This window comes from Antennarius striatus, chromosome 2 (assembly GCF_040054535.1).
Source record: "Antennarius striatus isolate MH-2024 chromosome 2, ASM4005453v1, whole genome shotgun sequence".
In the NCBI taxonomy this organism is placed as follows: domain Eukaryota; kingdom Metazoa; phylum Chordata; class Actinopteri; order Lophiiformes; family Antennariidae; genus Antennarius; species Antennarius striatus.
In genome coordinates this window covers 25,086,478-25,107,408 of record NC_090777.1, presented here as the reverse complement: position 1 = coordinate 25,107,408, position 20,931 = coordinate 25,086,478, and the positions used below count along the sequence as shown (strand labels likewise).

Sequence of the window (20,931 nt, the reverse complement as noted above, 5' to 3'; positions counted from 1 at the left end):
ATCATCATCATCATCATCATCATCATCATCATCATCATCATCATCATCATCATCATCATCATCATCATCATCATCACGCTGTATTTACGATCTTTGCGTAACAGTGTCCAAACTCTTGTCTTCCATCATTGATGAAGAAGCGCGTTAATATTTGATTCGACTAGATGTCTGCAGCACTTTCCTCCTCTGTCTTACACACCTCTGTTGCATCCAGCCGCCGTCCTGATGAAATCCGCCGGATATCGATTTGTCTTTTTTTTTTTTTTTTTACAGCTTTGATCAGTTATTGATTGGTTGGCTGAACTGATGCGTGCTCCACCTGTACGGCAGAGGTGAAGAGACGCAGCTGCATAGCGTAGAATGTGAAGTCAGGTCACTGTGTGTGTGTGTGTGTGTGTGTGTGTGTGTGTGTGTGTGTGTGTGTGTGTGTGTGTGTGTGTGTGTGTGTGTGTGTGTGTGTGTGTGTTGGAACATGCTTCTGAGACTTATTTTCCTCCTCGCTCTGGTTTGATCAACGTGCATCCTGACACTTTGATGGAGCACCAGACCTGGGGGGCTAATGGTGTGTGTGTGTGTGTGTGTGTGTGTGTGTGTGTGTGTGTGTGTGTGTGTGTGTGTGTGTGTGTGTGTGTGTGTGTGTGTGTGTGTGTGTGTGTGTGTGTGTGTGTGGGGGGGGGGGTGGGGGGGTGGCCTGGACCTTCTGTCGGTCCGGGTGTGAAGATGGTGTTCTGATCCTCGCTGTCTCTTCGGGTTTCAGGTGGTTGAGGTGTGATGCTGAGCACACATCCCTGCATTGGATTAGCTCTCCTCTTTTCAGTGTGTGTGTGTGTGTGTGTGTGTGTGTGTGTCTCACCTGCATCCCCTGCCTCTCCTCACCTGTTCCTGCAGTTCTTTAATTCCTCCTCTTCCTCCTCCTCCTCTGGAAGCTTTGGGAGGAGGAGGAGGAATTAAACAAATCCGGGCAGGGTTATCTTTTTTTTTTTTGTTGGCTCCAGTCATGACTGGACCCCACTGGCCCATGTTGGCAGGTTGTGTGTGTGTGTGTGTGTGTGTTGGCGTTGACGTGATTGTGTGTGATCTGGGCCTGAGGGGGGTCGTTTGCTTTCCTTTGTCATTCCGTCTTCTTTATCGTCTCTCGTTTGACGTGTTTTATGACTACTTGTTAAAACATCAGTGATGGAGGCGGGACCGGAGCATGACCCCCTCCCCCTCCCCAGCTTAGGGGCTCGAGTGTGAACAACAGTGCACAGTGGTGTGATCATTCTGCCGTAGGATGGATGGATGGAGGAGATAACATGACAACCCCTTCCAGGAACAGTTTGTTTGGATGCGTTCTGACAGGCTGGTGGCCCGGATCGATGGCCTGGCGATGGGGAAACCATACCGATCTTGTTCACAAGAGGATATTCTTCACCGACAGCGATGCCGCTGGTTAAGTGAAGGCAGAAGAGGGTGATTCTATGTGAAGCACCTGAGAGGAAGAAGAAAACAGCGTTTATGAGGCCTTCCTCTCTCAGGGGCTTCTCCTCTGAGGAAGACACTCCTCTGAGGAAGACATTCCTGAAAGCTGCCGAAATGTAAAATGATGTTTAGCAGGTATATAGATCCTGATCGCCAGGGGCGTTTTAAATCTGGCTCCTCGCTGCTAAATCTCTTAGATTTGTTAAGCTCTGAGGCCGGAGAGTCCCTGATCAAATTATAGATTCAATAAGGGCTCCTCTCTGCAAAGACACAAAATACACTTGTGACACGATGACTGCACTGAGTAGATATAATACGGGAAATCAACTCGGAATTTAAGGAGGAAATGTCTCAATCTAAGTGGAATTTTGCAGCGGGATGATTTTACTCATCAAGGAAGTCTTAGAATGAGTCGGTTAGTCCACAAATAAAAGACTTAAGATGAAAGAAAACTCAACAAGGCCAAATTTGATTAGTTAAATGAATTAGTGTTGATGCACTAAAACCAAAAGGACACTCATGACAAGTCGGGTGAGTCCCGGTCGTCGCGGTCGAGTTCAGTATTGTGCTCCGCCTCAGTTTCCTGGCGCTTTGTTCTGCAGAGACACTCAAAAGTCGACTGATGCTTGTCCGCTGGTCGGTTTACCAATGCAGCTGTTAGAAGCATTAACTACCATCATTCCTTCATCGAACAGTGTTTAGTTTTTCGCTGTACGATGACTTGAAACAGAGTATTTGGCCGTGGCGTCGTGCTCAACGCTGCGTCACCCCAAACTCAGCTGCACATATTTAACCGGGAGCAGAAAGTCTTCCTCTGCCAGATGAAAGGTCCTCTCAGTTACAGTAAAGTGAGGAGCAGAGAGGGAAAAGCCGTTCTCAAAAGCCGATATGTATCAGTCAGGAGCACTCAGCGCGGAGTGACTCATCTAGAAGGAGGAGATCCTTCAGATAGAAACCAATGAAAGGATAGAGAGACGACCAGAAGCCACAACGGGGAGCAAACAATCCCAAATAAACCGGAAGCGACAGCCTAATGGAGTTAAACACCTCGGCTGCAACGCTATTAGCAAGGCTAACGCTAATAGCAAATGCTGAGCTAAACACTTTCGCTAATCGTGCTAAAGTTAACTTTCACATTAGCCAACAGCTGAGCTCTCTGGTGCTGTAGGAGGTTGGATGCAGCTGATCCCTGTGTGGTGATTGGTCAGTCTTATGTTAGCATTGGTGGTGACATCCAAAGGATCTCGCCGTGGTTCTGCAGCGCCATCCGTTACAGTGTCCTTGAGTAAGATCCTGAAACCAGGTTTACTGGATGCCTGTTGTGGAACTGGATACCCATCGCTTCTCAGTGGTGTAGAGAAAGAAATCCTCTTCAATTAAATTGATTATACATTTGAGCAAATAATGAAAGAAAATAAAAAACTCAAAGGTGGTCTGTAAAATGTTTGCAGGTGTTGGGCAGCTGGTTTATTTCTAACCTGCCTGCCTGATCCTGATGGTTTTTGGAGTTGGCACACAAAAGCCCCCCTCCCCATTTAGAGATAGCTGGGGTTTCCATGGCGCCCAAGAGATCAGCGTGAGCCAACTGTGTGAACCGTTCAAGGAGAGATCCTGGACGGCTTACGGGTGTTTGGAGGGTATCTAGCAGACTTAATATGTGGCCGTATCAGGGACGGTTCAGGGAGAGATCCTACAAGCTGCACCCAACCCGTCTGGGATTCTTCCCGGTGAATAATCCTGGAGTGGTTTGCGGACCAGTCATGCAGTCGTCCAAATGCAACGACTGCAAGATTCCCGATTAAAGACAGGAAGTGGTTTGATGTGAAGAGAGGAACAGTCTGATAACTTTCAGAGTCATGTAGTGTGACCGAGGCATTAATGAAAATCATCGCCTAGGGCTGTGGTGAATTCTGGATTAATAATTTCTTTATAAAATTGGATATTTTCCTACAACCCAGGACCACAGTCAGCCGTCAGATCGCTTGTTGTATCTGATAATTTTTTTTAATTTTTATCTTATTTTATACACTTTTATAATCCCCGAAGGGAAATTAAGAACGCACACTCTAGTTTTTGTTAGTCAATCAATCACATGCATGCATATTAGTGTGTACAGGCCCCTGTAATTCACACAACCACACACAAGGGGGCCTGTAAGCATGCAGGGGAGGTAGAATGGCGGGCAGCTCCTTCATGGTGCGCTCCAAATGCTCCTGTTGTTTCATTATTTTTATTATAATTATGTTTTAGATCCTTAAAAAAAGGTCATGTTTACTTTTTGTTTTAGTGTTTGGTAACCCGTTCCATTGTGGGTCAAAACCAGCCGTTCAGAACTGGAGCTAGATTCCTGTCAATAAAAGACATCAAAGCTTGTCCACATCAGGAAGGTGTCCTGGAATTGATGTCCTAAACTTTCATTTGAAGCTACACACTATTAAACAGGTGTGTACACAACCTGCAGACACGCACACACAGTGATGGCTTTGTCCAGGTATAGAATGCCCGGTTGACTTCCTGTTACCAGCAGGGGGCGCTTCACTGGAGCGACGTGAGGTTTTCAGTAGATTCCCATCCAACATGAAGTTTTGGATTGGCGGACAACTTCCTGTGATGGTGAATCGTTGTCCACGGCGTCTTCAGGACTTAAATAAAGTTTTGTCTTAAAGGTTAAACCACCAAACAGTTGTTAAAAAAAAAGAGGAACTTTTGAAGTCTTGATAGGATTCAAATATGTTCCATAATTGATTTTTCTTGGTGAAACAAACAGGCAAGGTCCAGTCCTGAGACCCCCTTCAGATGGTGGTGTTCTGAATTCACTTATTGCCCAGAGGCGGCCTCAGGAAGTTTTAGCACATCTGAAGTTCAACTCCAGCTGGAGTTCAACAGGGAGTATCTTCTCGCTGGTCGGACTGTGATTAAAACCAAAGATATTTATGAGTGACAGTAAATTTAGAAAGATTTACTTGATTATTGATCGGCTTCATTCTGACATGTTGAAGTGCTGGGAGCAGACCAAACACCAGCAAACACCATAAAGGCAGATGCTGGGTCTGGGTTAGTGAAGTAAACAGAAGGACACAACTTTAGTTTGACCCAAAAAGTTGAGAGGAATCGTTTCTTCGATGGTAGAATGATTTACTGGAGAGAAACACAATTTAATTTGTTTGGTTTGGTTGGGGGAAGCGAACCAAATTTATCACAGAAAATACGAGAAGCGATTGCAATCAGTGATTAATTCCTTCTCCCTGCGAGGGTAGTCGTAGCGACGGTTCAAACAATAACAATTTAATGTAGAAAGATTCTGATCGTCTGCACGATCAATTAAAACCGATCTGTGGAATCGGGTTTGTATTGCGCTGCAGCGCTTCACCATGCTTCTCAGCGCGTCAGTCCAAATGTCAGGTTTGGTTTGGCGCAGCCGGGTCAGAGTGAGGGATGCATCATTCCTTCACGCTGACTTGTTTACTGCCATCATTCAGGACCTCAGGGCAGAAGGTCATGTCAACCCAAGGTCCTGCCACCCCCCCCCCCCCCAAACTAATCTGACGTGGTACCAAGGCTCAGATCTGGCTTGTCCTGGATAAAAAATCGACACATGACAAATGACGTGATGCCTGATGAAGAGGAGGCTTGTTAGTGGTCAACATGTAGTCAGTGGATGAAGCCATCTCAGGCCACCTCCCCTAGACCTATAGCTCCATTATTACTAGTTATTAACAAGTAATAACTAATCAATGGTTGATAATAGCAGCAGCAACAGGCTTATATAGAACTGGGATACTTTCATGTTTCCCAGCAGGACAGGAATCTTCAGTGGAGGAGAATGTTGGAGAAACCCGAGAAGGATTAGAACCCACAAACACCTGCATCAGCCTAAGCAGATCACATGACCGCACTGGTCCACATGTTGTAACACGCCTGTTCACCGATTATTTACTGACCCCTGACAAACGACCCGTGGAGGGGGTTCAGCTCCTCATTTTTACAGTAAGCTAAGCTAAGGGTCTGCTGACTACAGTCTTATATTTAGACCCAGATCAGTGGTGTAAATACATTAAAATTCTCTTCATCAAACTCATAACTTTCATCTCAGAGAGGGGTATACAGAGTCAATGTGATGCTTTGTGCTACGGCGAATTAGCTTAGCTTCAAGCAAAAAGCTTTTCAGGCACTCATCTTAATATGTTTAGGTTTTCTTTCCGAACACCAATGAAACATTCGTTCGTGCAGTTCTTTCCTTCTCTATTAAATACCTCTCGCCCCTCCAGCCTCTGGGAAACAAACATTTTAATAGGCTTTTAAGAACGATAAGCATATTTCCATTTTAATTACATTTCTCCCACATATTTTCGCTGTAGCTAATCAGAGGCATTATGAAGCCGTGGCGCTTTCCCGCTTTCTCTCTGAGCTGCTGCTCCTCTTTCCTCCTTGTGATTGATGATGACGCGTTTGGTTAGCGGCACTACCTTTCATTGTGATGCCGAGCGCTTGTTTGGATGTAGAACATCCATTTAAATCCCTTGTGATGAAAGTCACTGAGACTGAAAATGAGCTTAAGCTCTTTTTAAAGGGCCAAACGACACCCTGTTAGCTTTAATGTCATCTCTCTGGAAATTAAACCACTGGCCAAGTCGCTAAAGCTCCCCCCAACCTTGGGTTGTCCCCAATAGTCATGTTTTGTGGTTTGACAGATATCGGGCCACCCAGCTGCTCCTCTGGACGTACCAGGTACCAGGTCCTAACTCCACATGGTATATGATAGTCTTAACCTCCATAGCTCATACAAAACAAATCATCCCGCCTCATATTGGCTCTAATATTTACAGCTTTCTGCTCGGTAAAGCATCGTCTGCGACTGTCGGATAAAGCTGTAGGACGGGATGCAGAGAGTTGGTCGGTCAAGTTCCCGACTGTCTGGAGGATTAGGGATGAGTTGCCTCGAGGTCAGAGGCTCATAAACACCTGAAGCGTCCAGAGGAACCTTCGTCAGTCGCTGCTGTGGGTAATCCGACCCAACACGCTGACTGACAAGACGATTCGCCGAGGGTCAGCTCTGTTTGGCTTCACAGCAAAGCAGACAGGATCGCTGATAGACAAAAACGGTTAGAACCCGCCAAACAAAAGGCATTTTGTTCTCCAGCAGGAAAGCAGTGAAGTGTTGAAGGAAAGATCCGGTTGATTAATTTGAATGAAATGTCCGTCATGAGGTAACAGCATTTTTTAAACACCTGAAGATAGAAGGAGTCTATCTGTCACACAGGAATGAGACGTGATGGGAGTTCAATACACCATGAATCCTGATGAGAAATCAGCCTCCCCCATAATCAATCATAAATCAATTAGTTGTGTAAATTTAGCTGCTCCTTTATAGAAGATTCTGAACAGGATCCAGAAAACCTTCCTTTAGTGTTCCAAGTCATTTTTATGTTTCTGACATCATTTTTTATCTCAACCTCGACAGGAAATCCTTTTATCTGCCTAACGGTGATTTCCTAAATGCGAGATTCATGCTTTCATTTAACACCATCAAGTAATAAATCCATGTTGATTGGAGGTTAGCCTCAGGAAAGCCTGCGGCTATTCAAAGAGCTAATGAATGAATTAACGTTAATTGTGCGAGAAGTGCGAGCGTGTAAACTCCTGTTTCCATGTTTACTTCCTGTCCAACCGCAGCCGGCGATGCTCGGCGATCCATTCCAGCGTTTGCTGTTTGCACACCCGGCGTGAAGGCTGCGCCGCGGAGATACGGGCTCCTGGTCAACAAGCAGGTTAATTGTGTGACGGCACCAGATGCTAATGCAGAACTGAACTCCACAGTAGCGCCTGCGGAGGCTCCCTCGTGGCTTCTGATTGGCTGCAGAGCGCTGTAATGAAATGACATTTGACACGATGGGAAACGGGCTTGGGCGAGATAATATTGAATTTTATAATGAGATTAATGTTTAAACCTTCCTGGATAGGTGGCAGTGGTTTTTGAACCATTAGGATTAGGAGATGTGAGGGTGGGGGGTGTGGGGTGGGCTCCTCTTTGATTAACTCCCCACTCGTGGAGGAGATAACGGCGTTCTGGAGGTCTCTCTTGGGCCGTTATTGAGCGTGAGAGCTGGCAGCTTGTTGGAACTGTTTCTGGTCCATTAGCGAACTCATTAGGCGGCGACATCGAGGGAATCCAGAGCCCCAGAGGATACACCGTCAAGGCCGATTTCAGCTCTCGAAACATATTCGCTAAATGTCATACGTGTTTGGCTGAGGATTCAGAGAGCTGACGGATACGAGGTAACCAGAACCTCCAGAACCAGTAGGGGGCAGTGTGGAGAAATGACAACATGCATGAGTCGTGAATGGAACAAACAAATAAATATCGCCAGAACCAAACTGAATTTTAAAAAAAGGACTCTTGGATCGAGACCAGAGCCCCCTTCTCCACTGATGCTGGGCTGGACTACTTTTAAACACTCGTCTCAGACCAGGTTCTCCTCCGGTTCTTCCCAGGTTCTTCTCACATTCTCCTCCTGTTCACCTCAGGCTCTCCTCATGTTATCCTCAGGTTCTCCTTGCATTCTCCTCAGGTTCTCCTCCTGTTCACCTCATGTTCTCCTCAGGTTCTCCTCCTGTTCACCTCATGTTCTCCTCATGTTCTCCTCACATTCTCCTCACATTTTCCTGCTGTTCACTTCATGTTCTCCTCAGGTTCTCCTCAGGTTCTCTTACTCAATGAGCAACACCTGAGCTGAGCTGGAAAGGAAGGAAGGGGAAGGAGAACCAATCAGAACATACACACAGAACACAAATAGCTAGGGGGATGAAGTCCATTACAAAAATAAACCAGGTAGTTCTTGAACCCCTCCTTCCAGTCTTTGTGTGATTGATTGGAGTCCAAGTCACCGACTCGTATTTATTTCCTGTAGTTCTGCACAGATCCACTCAGAATGGAATCAGACATCTGACACGTAATTTAAGTACCCCCCCCCCCCCCTTCGAGAAAATGACATCTGTTCCCACACCGATGAGGAGTCTAAGCTGCTCTCCATCCCGGCTTCTCCGGCTGATCGGTCGGGGTCTAAACTCCTCGCAGGCGGTAGAGTCCTGGGATTTGAGGATCGGGGGGATTAAGGGATTTTCTATGCGCTCTGAAAAAGACACCATGGGATACAGAAATCCAAAAATGGCTGAGGTACCCACATCAAGATTAGAGGGTATTACCCCCCCCCCCCACCTCCCAACCCCCCAGGGAAGGAAGGCAGGGAAAGCCACTGCTGATAGAAGCCTGTTCGGTACAAACATCTACAGTTTAAACAGAATAGAACCGCTGACAGCGCTCGCCCTTTGTCTCATAATACGTATGTTTAGTGTGTGTGTGTGTGTGTGTGTGTGTGTGTGTGTGTGTGTGTGTGTGTGTGTGTGTGTGTGTGTGTGTGTTGTAAAATCTGAACCGGCAGGTAAATAAGAGCATCAGAACACAGCAGCCCATTGATTAACTGCTATTGATCATAGGAACGGCGTTAGGGACCGTATGGAAATTAATGGTGTTTAACCTTAGATTTCACTTTTTAGAATTAAAAAAAAAAAATCAATGCTTGTAGTTTTCTTCAGGGTTTTAAAGACAGTAATATCTTATTTAATATTTATGTTCACCAAGTAATAAAGAAAAGATGTTTCTTGTTTCTGTTGACAACCACAAACTGCTCAAATAATGGCTACCAACCAGTTCTGAAATGGATTAACAGGTAAAGAAAGGCACAGCGATGTTTGACTTGGTCACCTGCTTGTGGTCTGTCTGCCCCGCCCTGACTGTTGTCACCTGTGTCTCGTTTGCCCCTCCCCCAAGAGCGCTTCTCCTTTCCCTTTGTGCCGGTTTGTCGGTGCACCTTGGTGCTTCGGTTCAGATTGCGTCCTGGTCTTTTCTGATCAGGATTTGAATCTTTGCTCCCGATCACAACGTTTGATTTGTGGTTTTTGTGTTTCTCCAGTCATAACTAACCCTGAAATAAATGGAACTCTGTGGCGAGGAAAACAAATTTTGGAACTTTTGCCCTTCGGCTGAAAACATTCCTCATCCTCACCGTCAATATTTTTCAAGTTAAATTCAGAACCGGCACCTTCACTGTGGTGCACCAGAACCACATCCCTCTGCAGTGGACTCCTCCTCCAAGGAAGACCCAGTTCATAACAATCAGAGACCATACTCGTCTCTAATGACAGGGTTACTATGGAAACCAGGTTGGGTCTCGACATGCTTGATGAAAAAACAGAAAGGCCCCCAGGCTTTGCTTTGCTCTGCGACTCGACTCGACGTTTGTGGCTCCCTGAGAAGAACCCGGTGGTTCTGGATGACCCTGAATAGGAAACCCACCGCTGGACTTCATGACTCCAGTCAAACACGAACTGGGCTGAAGGATTTGAAGTGGCGCCGCCTGTGGTCGGTGGCAGCTTGACTCAATCATACCTGGAAGATGCACGTTTTAAAAAAATGCCCTTCCTGAAACTCACCTGAAGGAGTTCTCCTGTAATGAATTCAGCCCCCATGGAATCGACTTTGTCTCCAGCATGAAAGGATCTTAAAGTTCCTTTTGATTGACTGCAGGAGAGCTTATAGGTCCGCCCCCCCCGCCGATGTGGGCGTGATCATTCATAGTCCAGTAAACCCTGGGGTTGTTTGAGTTTCAGGCTGTCAGGACGATCAGGTCTGCAGGGACTAATACGTTCACACGGCTCTGCACCATTACCCGTCTGCAGAGGAAGACTCGTCGCTCTTCCTCACCTCCTCCTCCTGCTTCCACATTCGCCGCATCGTTCGCCGTTTGCATGCAGAGTGTCGTCTTATTAAGTTAAGTCATGGACGTGGATCCAACACGTCTAGTTTTTGTCTGTATTTACCTGTGTTTTTTGTCTCATGAGATGCTCTGTGGCCACTGGTGATGCGTCCGGGGTGTACCCCACCTCTTGCACGTAGCTAGCTGGGGAAAGGCTCCAGCAGACCCTTGATGGATGGATGAAGATTCTTTGTGTTTGACTTTCGGTTTTTCTGCAAATTAGCATTAAAACCAGCTGAAGCACTGACTGCATGCATATTTAAGTGTTGTTTTTTGTGACCTTAGTGGGTTTCCGTCGTCTGCAGTGAAAGGCAGGAACCTGGATGTGCGACCGAAGGTCGCCATGACGCCCATCCATCGCTCACACAGAGACACAGGAAGCGCTACAACAGCGCCTAGCTTTCTTTTCAAAAATGTAAAGATTGAAGTCGGTGCCAGCAGCGTGACTCATGAATCCATAGCAACATTAAAGATCTCTCAAAGCCTGATGGAAACATTAGTTCAGATGCTGCAGGGTTACCAAGAAGGAGGGGTGAAGTCCATCAGCAAAACTTCCTGCTTTAGTGGATGTGTCACTTTAAAACTGTGCAGAAAGTAAAAGCTGCAGCAGGAAAAAGAACTTTCTGACCTGTCGGCAAATCTCATGAAGGAAGATGAACGTCTGCGTATCGGTGCGCCGGGTTTGCTTCAATCCGCGGCGGCGGCAGCGGCGGCGGATGAAGCGTCTGACAGCGGCGGTTGAGTCGAGGCGGAGGCTTTGTGGAGAGCTGTGTGAAATTTTAGATGACATGGAGAGACCAGAACTGTGGACAGCTGAGAAATCCTCCTCCGGCAGAAATCCTGCGGACTCTGAATCCCGTCCAGCAATCGGCTAAGCCTTGAAAGCAGCTTATTGGACGGTTCGTTTAGTCTGGGATTCTAACATGAAAGCTCTTCATTTGTGCAAAAGCTGGTCTTTTTTGGAGATCCTTGACTGCTGAGGCCAGTTTGTGGTATTGCTTCCTGTCTTGGCGCCCTCCCAGCCCCCCCACAACCACCTGCCCAGCCTGAACATCTGCTTTCCGTCAGCTCGACAGCCTGGACTCCTCTGAGGAGGAGAAATGTGTCTCGGTTGGAAGCTGGATGGAAACAGGCGGACACAAAGCGCCTTGGACCGTTTCCAGCGTCCTTCAGCCTGAACAGGAAGCGGCTTTCATCTTGTCAAATAAAACGCTCTGCAGGTGAACCGTGATTGGGTCATCCGACAACGCATCAGCGTCATCATCGATGTGTTCCTGGGACCAGTCAGTTCAAACGACGTAAATTAATTTAAACAAAGCAAAACACGTGTTAAACACACCTGTCAGATAGTTATTTGTACGTCGAGGCACAGGTGGGATGAGAGTGTGACATCATGTGACATCATGTGACATCATGATGCTCATTGGTGGAAGAAGACCTTACATCTATTAATGAAACATGAGAAAATATTATCCTCAGGTGTTCATGCTACCTCTGCTCTGACAGCATCGTCAGGAAACCTGAGGTCGTCATAACAACCAGGATGTAAACGAAAAGTTGAAGGGGGGAGGGGCGGCCCACCTGTTCACCTGGGTAGGAAGCAAACTGGTAAAACCAGCTTAATCCATTCAGAACAATATTATTTCTGAGTCCCCCTTCCCGAACGTTGTCATGACGACAGGAAACAAAGCATCACTTCTGATGCGGTAAGAGAGGGAGACATCCGGACGACAGAAATAATGAAAGTTTCCCTAAAAACAATCCCCGACTTCATCATGCCGACTCAGATATCGTCAACAGAGATGTTGCTGAATATTTCCACCAACCCCCCCCCACCCCCCACCCCACCCCACCCCGAATAAAAAATATGTACAAAAGCACATTTTATCGATCGAGCAGCAGCAACATAATCAGCCAGGGAGCAGTGATGTGTGGATCAATCTGGAACACTACACCGTATAAGAGAAGTTATTGATTACCATCCTTCTAAATAACAGCCCCCCCCCCAGATTGTACAAAGAATTATTACAATAATATGTTGTTATAGTTTAACCTGTGATGCAGAGACCTGCATTAAGTTATTATTATTACGTTATTTAAATAGTCATATAAGCCCCCCACCTGTGAAGAACCTATCGTCCAGAGCACTCAACATTAAACCGTTTAAATAACAATAATAATAAATTATGTGTTTGTTCTTGTCATACAGACATGCTTTAATTGTAAGTATCACAGAGTTCAATCATTGGGATAAAAAACTGAGCACCCCTGAAAAGGCCAAAGAACCCGAGAATCCGAATCCGGGTCCTGAATCAGATCCAGAACAGCGACTAATTTCCAGGTGAACTAAACATGTTTTGGTTGCGTTCCAGTACTGCAGGAAAATTTAGCGTCGTATTCCTCTGTGGTGTCGCTGGTTTTCGTTAAGTAAACCCTCTTCCGGCCCTGCAGGCTTCCTGTCTGCCCCTCGTGTGCTCGTGTGGGTAAATATGGAGGCAGATAAATATAAGAGAACAGTTTAATTAAAGTTTAGCTTTAATGTGCCGGCCTCCCCCCGCCGTGAGTTGAGGGAAACTCCGAGGGGCTGAGCGGCGGAAGATAAATCCCCGGACGTTGGCGACAGCGCTCCGCTGGAAAACTCCGCAAATTGAATTCGATCGCAGCTAAAAAAAAAAGTTAAAAAAAAAGTGTGGGAAACATTTCTAGTTCAAAGTGGAGAAATATAATTACTTCCCATCAAGAACGAAACGACGAGCGTCCCAGAGGTCGTATGTTTCCGTGTTGGATCCTGTGAAATCCACACGGAACACGGCGGCGTTCCATTACCTCCTGGAGCAAGAACACCTCACCAATTATACCCTTTTTTTTAAAATTCTCCGTCACACAAACATGAAACCATGGAATGGGTTATGATCCCAATCGGTGCGTGAACCTCATGGCCGTGGAGTTTTGCTGACATTAATATGCAGGCCTTATCCTTGCGCTGAACGGCGGGCCGGTGGCTCCGCCTTTAATATTTATGAAGCGCTCCTCAGCGTTCTTGTTGTCGTACATAAAAACAGCGTGTCCTAACAGCCTGTCTCCTCTCTCTCTCTCTCTCCAACACCATCTGTTTGTCCATATTTTGGGTCCTCTGGTTCTGGTCCCTGTTGATGGCCACCAGACTCGACTTTTGGCCTCCTGCTGGGCGTGTTTGTTTTCTGCGCCCTGGCTCTTCTGGGCCTTCTCTCCTTCATCTCCTGGAAGCTGTGCTGCTCGCCTCGGCGATCCAAGCCCCGCTTCCCCAGCCCGCCCCTCGTCCCGGCCCGCGGCCCAGAGCGCCACCCGCTCCAACCGGCCCCCTCGCTGCCCAGTCCCCACCAGCCACCCGTCACCATGGCGACAGAGAAGGTGAAGGACCCCGTGGGCTTCCTGGAGGCGGCGGTGAAGATAAGCCACACGTCTCCAGACATCCCCACTGATGTGCAGCTGTCCATGAGGGAGCACTTCCTGCGCCGCACGCAGCGCATGCAGAGGCAAACCACCGAGCCCGCCTCCTCCACCCGGTGAGTCACGTGCACGCATCAGCTGACGGCGTCGACGTACGAACAGACCAGCGTGCATGTGCAAACACACAAACCGAGAAGCTGCGAACAAAAGGAAAGCCTGCTAGTTGTTTTTTTTTGTTTTTTGTTTTAGCATTTAGCTAATGAAGGCTTAAATGTCCAGTTTTAACAGTTTGATATCTCCACAGTAACGATGATGAATGCTGCAGCTCCTGCAGCTCTCTGCCTCGGAGGCAGCTCATTATGCTAAGGCTAATTATATGTGATGTTTTGTTCATGACAATTAATGGAGCAGAGTGGAGAAAACACATCTGCCGTGTCTTTTGTGGCCCGGCCGGCCGTTCTCAGCGTGCTAATCAGCATCCACGCTGCTGATCATGCATCTTTTAAAGCACGTCTCTACGTCCTTGGACGACAGCAGCAAAAAATTTACATTTATTGTCCTGATACTGCAAAGCAACCGTCACCCCCTGGGTCTTCATGGGGTCTTCACGAGGCTTTAGATGTACTTCACGAATCAGGTGTGTTTCCATCCTCATACAAACGACCAGCAGACGAATCGGAAAACTTCCTCTTCAGAGAGGTAGACTAGTGGGTTGGCTTTAGTCCAGTTTTTATGCACCTAAAAGACTTTCCAGAGAGAAGATATGAGGAAACACAACAGACGAACCCTAAAGCAGTCTTTAACTACACCCTGTCTTCCTGTCCTTCCTGTCCCTGCAGGCACAATTCTTTCAAGAGACATCTGCCCAGGCAGATGCAGGTAGGCAGTCTCGACCTGGGAAACGACTATGTGCTGGACAAAGATGAGAAGTCCACTAGCATCGGTCGCATCCAGCCGGAGCTCTACCAGCAGAAAACCCTGGAATCCGAGGATTCCTCCAAGAATGGCGGCGGGAAAAACTGCGGCTCCATTAATTTTTCCCTGAAGTACGACTACGAAAACGAGGCGCTGCTGGTCAACATCTTAAAGGCGGTGGACCTACCCGCCAAAGACTTATGCGGCACGTCCGACCCTTACGTGAAGGTCTACCTGCTGCCCGACCGCAAGAAGTTCCAGACCCGCGTCCACCGCAAGACCCTCAACCCCATCTTCAGCGAGAGCTTCCAGTTCCCCGTACCTTATGACGAGCTGGCAGCGAGGAAGCTCCACATGAGCGTTTTCGACTTTGACCGCTTCTCACGGCACGACATGATTGGCGAGGTGGTGCTGGACAACTTGTTTGAGACGTCGGACCTCTCCAGGGAGACCAACATCTGGAGAGAGATCCAGTACGCCACCAGTGTAAGCATCGATCGGTGTTCTCCGCTGTACGGGTTACGTTTCAGTCTGTGCCGCAACAGACTGCACAGACTATCGATTTGCACTCAGGTCAGGTTCCCCCGCAGGTTTTCTGGGAACCGGGGGAGGGGGCTAACATGGGTGGAGCTTTGCCTTGAGTAGGGGTAAGACTGTTGGAAAGTTGTTTGAGGTGCAACCAACTTCAGGCCACTCCAGTTGTGTTTCTGTTCACTGCACCACAACGCACAGTAGTTTGGATTCGGTATCCGATCTCTGATCGCACTCACTCCCCATAAATGTGTTTACATAAGATCGCTGGGTGGGGTGGGGGGCGATGAGCAAACCTAACGAACCCACAAACAGGTGTTGGGAAATGTGGAGTTGAAGGTGAAGGCAGTGATTAGCAGGGATGGGAGGGTGTTGCACGTTCCTCATCGGACCGGGGGGGCCGGTGTGTGGATATGGTGGGGGGTGGGTTGGGGGGGGGCGAGGGTCGTTCAATAATATCAACATTATTGCTGAGGTGGCAGAGACGCGGGCGGAGCGATCCTTGGCCAGAAACCGTTATTAAACCTCCAAATGATTTTATGACACAGTCTCCTGCTCACAGTAAACGTAAGGTGGGCAACATAAAGACTGGGGGAGGGGGGGCAAACATTAAGTGAAGTTTAATGTACATTCTGTGTCAGACATGGGGGGGGGGGCAGCTTTAGTTCGTCGATCAAGAAGGCTTTCATCAGTAACAGGAGACGAGCATCCCTATCGACTGCAGACTTCCCTCCTGCGTATTGATCACCGCTGCAAACCAGCAGCTAATCAGTCTTAGTAATCAGACACCAATAGCCTGGATCAATAACCTATTGGAGATGTCGATAGAGTTAAGGATTAATAAGGAATGGGGTCTGGATGGGAGACTGGAGCTGAACCCAAATCCAGATGGGAAAACAGTGTGTGAGTGTGAGGGGCGTGGCTTCCTGGGCCACCGGCCAATCAACGGCGACGAGCATCAGATGAACCCGACTGGGTTGTACCTGCTCACAGAACCTCGAATGACCAATCAGCATTCAGCATTGATTAGCAGACCAGGAATAGCAACCTGACAGAACCCTTACAGCCCCTCCCCATGGTGTTTAGGCCCAGATGACATTTCTGCCCCCCCCCCGAGAAAATCCTGACAGGAAGTCGAGCATCAGAGGGGTTAATCTGTAGAGATTAGGGGTCTTTACCCCCTCCTTGTGCTGCCTCCAGGAAGATCCCTGCAACTTCACTCCCCCCCTCCATTCCAACTGGGGGGGGGGGGGTAAAGCCCAGGTGGGCGGGGCGTTTGGGGGTGAGTAGACTCGTCACACGTCATCGCCGGGTCACTGTTGATGGATTTAGTTTACTCTTACTCCCACCCCACCCCCCCACACACACACACACCCCTCTCCAGTCCATCAGGCTTTCAGGTTGCCTCTGCTCTAATTGGACGGGCGACCTTTGACCTTTAACAGGCAGCGTTTTCCCGCTTTAGAGGTGTCAAACAGAACTCACTCGTGAACCTGACATGCGTTTGCGTTCTCCTCAGGAGAGCGTGGACCTTGGTGAGATCATGTTCTCTCTCTGCTACCTGCCCACCGCCGGCAGACTCACGCTGACCGTCATCAAGTGCAGGAACCTCAAAGCCATGGACATCACCGGGTACTCAGGTGAGCGCCGCCGCCGTCGTTTCGAACCAACGGCCCACGGTAGTCTTCTGAGTTGTTTACCGTCGGTGGCGTTTCTCAGCCGGAGCGTTTTTCCTTTCCCACATAGTCGTCTCTCTGAGTTCATCCATCTGCCGTTAGAAACCAGAACCTTCCGGCGTCTCGGGTTGCAAAGCAAACACTCTTGTTGTTGTTTATGGGCTCAGCTTCCATCCGACTAAAGCGGGCCGTAATGGATCCCACCGGCCGATATACCTCTGGAGGAGGAAGATTGAATTGAGACTTCCACCAGGAAGCTCTCAGTCCTCCTCCACTGATGGCCTCCATCCTGTGTTTACTCTCCATGCCTCCGCTTTAATGCACATCACTGGTGCCGGGGCCCCCGCGACGGCGTCCAGGTTCCCGTCCAGTCCAGAAAAGATCACACAAACACCGGCTGATGAAACCTCTTAGATAGTTCGCCAATAAAAGCCCCACCTACACACATTTAACCTTCCGTCATCGCTACTTCCTGTTTCAGATCCCTACGTCAAAGTGTCGCTCATATGCGACGGGCGGCGTCTGAAGAAGAAGAAGACGAGCATCAAGAAGAACACCCTGAACCCCACCTACAACGAAGCCATCATCTTCGACATCCCCCCCGACAGCATGGATCACGTCAGCCTGCACATCTCCGTGATGGACTACGATCTGTACGTACACTCCGACTAACTAACTAACTAACTAACTAACTAACTAACTAACTAACTAACTAACTAACTAACTAACTAACTAACTAACTAACTAACTAACCACCCAATCATCCCCTTGACACACTCTGCTCACCAAAAGATTCTACTGCATCAAAAATGTGACGTCTCTGTCTGTTCGAAGCTTAATTGTAGCGCCACCTGCTGTTTTGGAGGGGAAGTACGCAGGACGAAAGTCGCATGAAGTTTTTAGGAAACACACGCGATGTTATAAAACTTTATTTATAGGGTTGATGTGCATTTATGTCGTATTTGCAGCGGGTGAGGAGACAAGCGCTGGTGTTGAATAAACTTTAATATTCTTCCTCTGACCGGCGGCGGTTCAGGTGGACAAAGCCTGATTCTAGTGACAGAATGAGGACATGGTAAAGATCACGAGTTCAAAGCCCGTTTCCTGTGTGTTCTATATCATCCATTCTGATGCTGGGATTAAATAAGATGGTACTGCTAATCCAGGGATTACGATCAGAAGAAGAAAGTCTTTACTTCAGGTTCCGATCGGTCTCTCCTCTCATGATGAAACCCTCCTCGCCGTTCCAAACACCTGTTTGATGTGTGCGGCGTCCCGTCTGGTGTGTCCCCACAGGGTGGGTCACAATGAGATCATCGGAGTGATGAGGGTCGGGTGCCACGCTGACGGGCTAGGCAGGGACCACTGGAACGAGATGCTGGCTTACCCGCGGAAGCCCATTGCACACTGGCACCCCCTGCTGGAGTCTAAGAAGTCTGAAAAAGAGGTAGGTTTGGGAAGAGGAGGGGGCTAGGGTATAAAATCACAAAATAATTACAAATGAACCCCCATAAACCCCCGGAATCAGACTAAAAAGCCCACAACCGGATTGAAGGTTAGAGAACTCTAGTGACATATTGGGGGGAGGGGCTAACAGCTGACCCGTGGGGTCAGCAAGGCAAGACTCCACTAAAGGATGATGATGTCATCCACCAGTTTCACAGCCAGACACATGAAACGGATAAGAAATGATAGAGTTTACAGATTTAAGGAGCAGCTCTGAAGTTTAAATTTAGAAGTCTAAGCAGAAATAAAATTCACCATGAACATCAAAAAATATTTGAACATAAGGACAAAAACATTCCTGCCGGTTCTTAAAACTCTTTCTCTTTGATTTTATTTGTGCACTTATTTTTGGGATGGGGTCAGATTGGGGTCATAATAATAACTCAAATATAATACATAAACGTCTTCTGTGTTTGTTTTTGAACCGTGGCAGAAATAGAAAATAACTTTTTTAAAGTGTTTGTGTGTGTGTGTGTGTGTGTGTGTGTGTGTGTGTGTGTGTGTGTGTGTGTGTGTGTGTGTGTGTGTGTGTGTGTGTGTGTGTGTGTGTGTGTGTGTGTGTGCGTGTCCCGCAGTGGAAGGCGAGGACGGCCAGCTTTGACAGCCAGGGCTCCTGCCCCTCCCCCCGGCCCCCAGCGAGCCCCTGAGCAGAACCACCTGTGACCCGGCAGCCCAGAGGGGAACCATTTCCTCCCTCCTGGTGATCCACTTCCTGTCTGTCTGATTGAGGAGAAACACAACCCAACTACCCCCCCCCCCACTTTCTCTCCTTCCCCTTCCCTCCTGTGTAGTTCCAGAGAACTGATCTAGGACCAGTGTGAAGGTAGTTCTGCCGGTTCGGGTCGCTGAACTGACCCACATTTAGCTGGAGGTCCAGCCTGGACACATTACATTGACCTGCCTGAGTGATCAGCGGTTCTGGTCCCGTCTGAAGGGGGGCAGACCCAACTTCATGCTGCAAAGACTCCTCGGATGGAGATGTTGGATTCCCAGTAGCGTCATCCATCCAGAACTGCAGCATTCGGACCCGTTCGATGTGACCCGGCTCCATGAGTCATTATGAATAGCAAAACTAAAATATCTGCAGCTGTAGCGTGTTTTCACCACCAGGCAGGAGGGAGAGCGGGCGACGGGGGAGCGACGCTCACGCTGCAGCCAATCAGGCTTGCAGGACATAGTCAGCTGACAAGCAGCACAAAAAAAAAAAAAAAGAAACCCAAAGAAAATATTTGGACCGAAATCTTTTCTGTTTCCACAAACGCCTCCTCGGTTCTTCCAGATGAAAATCGTTCTTGCTTTCCGTCACGAAGCGCCGCTTTGACTCCTCCCCCTTCTTTCAGTGGATTTGTTGTTTCTTGTAAAGTCGTCTTCACACCTTTGTTTTTCACTAAAGCAGGTGCAGAAATAACGGAAGGAAAAGATTTTTAAAAATGTCAGGTTGGATATTTGTAGCCTCGTTGATGGTGACGGACATACTGACTTCTGATTGGCTCTCCTCCTCTCATCCGTCATGTCGCGTGTGTTCTGGTCGGTCAGTGGTGGATGGGTGATCAGAACCAGAACCTCATTAATCGATCACTAATGAAACCGTCCTAAAGCCTCACAGCCAATCACGTCGCAGCTTCCTGTTAAACAACCGGCAATGGCGGGGCTTGTTTTAAAATGGACCAAAAATGTCTAACGCTAACATTAGCAATCTCCTGTAGCAGGTAAACACTCAGGTCTGCAGTGATTGGTGGATCACACCATGTGACCTGCCTGTTGTTTTTGTTGCACTTTAAATCAAGCCCCCGTCTTCTTCGGTGGTTTTTAGGAGAAGGTTTCAGATTGAATTTTAAGGTCTGGATCGCTGTCCACACACACACGCACACACACACACACACACACACACACACACACACACACACACACACACACACACACACACACACAGGTAACAGGTGTGACTAATGATTGACAGCTAATGATGACATCATCTCCAGTAGTTTGTGTCCATGGCAAATCTCATGTGTGGGACATCCTCTGCATCCCAGGAGGAGTCTGAGAGTATAGTTAGCTGTTAGCATTAGCTTTACTAACCTGGAGGAGTGCTTCCTGTTCCAGTCGGTGGGTTGTTTCAGGTAGAATCGGTCTGCTGTGATCACGACAGCCTCAGGAACAAACCTCGTAGAAGAATTGAAGGGAAACTGAACGCGTCCCGTTTTAATCTGACGTCATGAAAATCAGAAGAACTTTGTTTAAATCTGTTTGTTTCATCGGCGGCGGAACAAAGCTTTTAAAACATTTCTGTTTGCGCTCGGTCCAGATGAGCTTCATGTGAAGCTCGTTCCATCTATGGAGCGTTATAAATAGATGGGAGTGTGGTATCGACCCCCATCTGCACACACATCCTCCAGCTTTTGTAAATAGGACTGTAGCTTTTGATAAAAACATGTTTGCATTGGAGGCTACAGGTGTTAGCGTCTGCCTCTGGTAGGGTTTTTTCTCAGTGGAATCGAGAGGAAACGTGAAGCACAGATTTGGTATCAGGAAGGATATCTTTGCACTCTCAGCTTTTGGTCAGGCTTGTACGGATCAGTTCTTTTTGGTAAGAGGTCCTT

The 20,931-nt window shown here is 47.9% G+C and overlaps 1 protein-coding gene across 1 annotated transcript in view; it reads left to right on the top strand.

Moving 5' to 3' along the window:
• syt6a (synaptotagmin VIa) overlaps positions 1-19,004 on the top strand; it is a 33,642-nt gene extending 14,638 nt beyond the window's left edge. Inside the window, exons 3-8 of the mRNA XM_068324307.1 lie at positions 13,438-13,819; positions 14,543-15,104; positions 16,669-16,789; positions 17,307-17,478; positions 18,122-18,272; positions 18,907-19,004. Coding sequence (XP_068180408.1) covers positions 13,438-13,819; positions 14,543-15,104; positions 16,669-16,789; positions 17,307-17,478; positions 18,122-18,272; positions 18,907-18,978 — 1,460 coding nt within the window. The 3' untranslated portion in view covers positions 18,979-19,004. The remainder of the gene's footprint in view (positions 1-13,437; positions 13,820-14,542; positions 15,105-16,668; positions 16,790-17,306; positions 17,479-18,121; positions 18,273-18,906) is intronic.
• Positions 19,005-20,931: the final 1,927 nt, after the last annotated feature.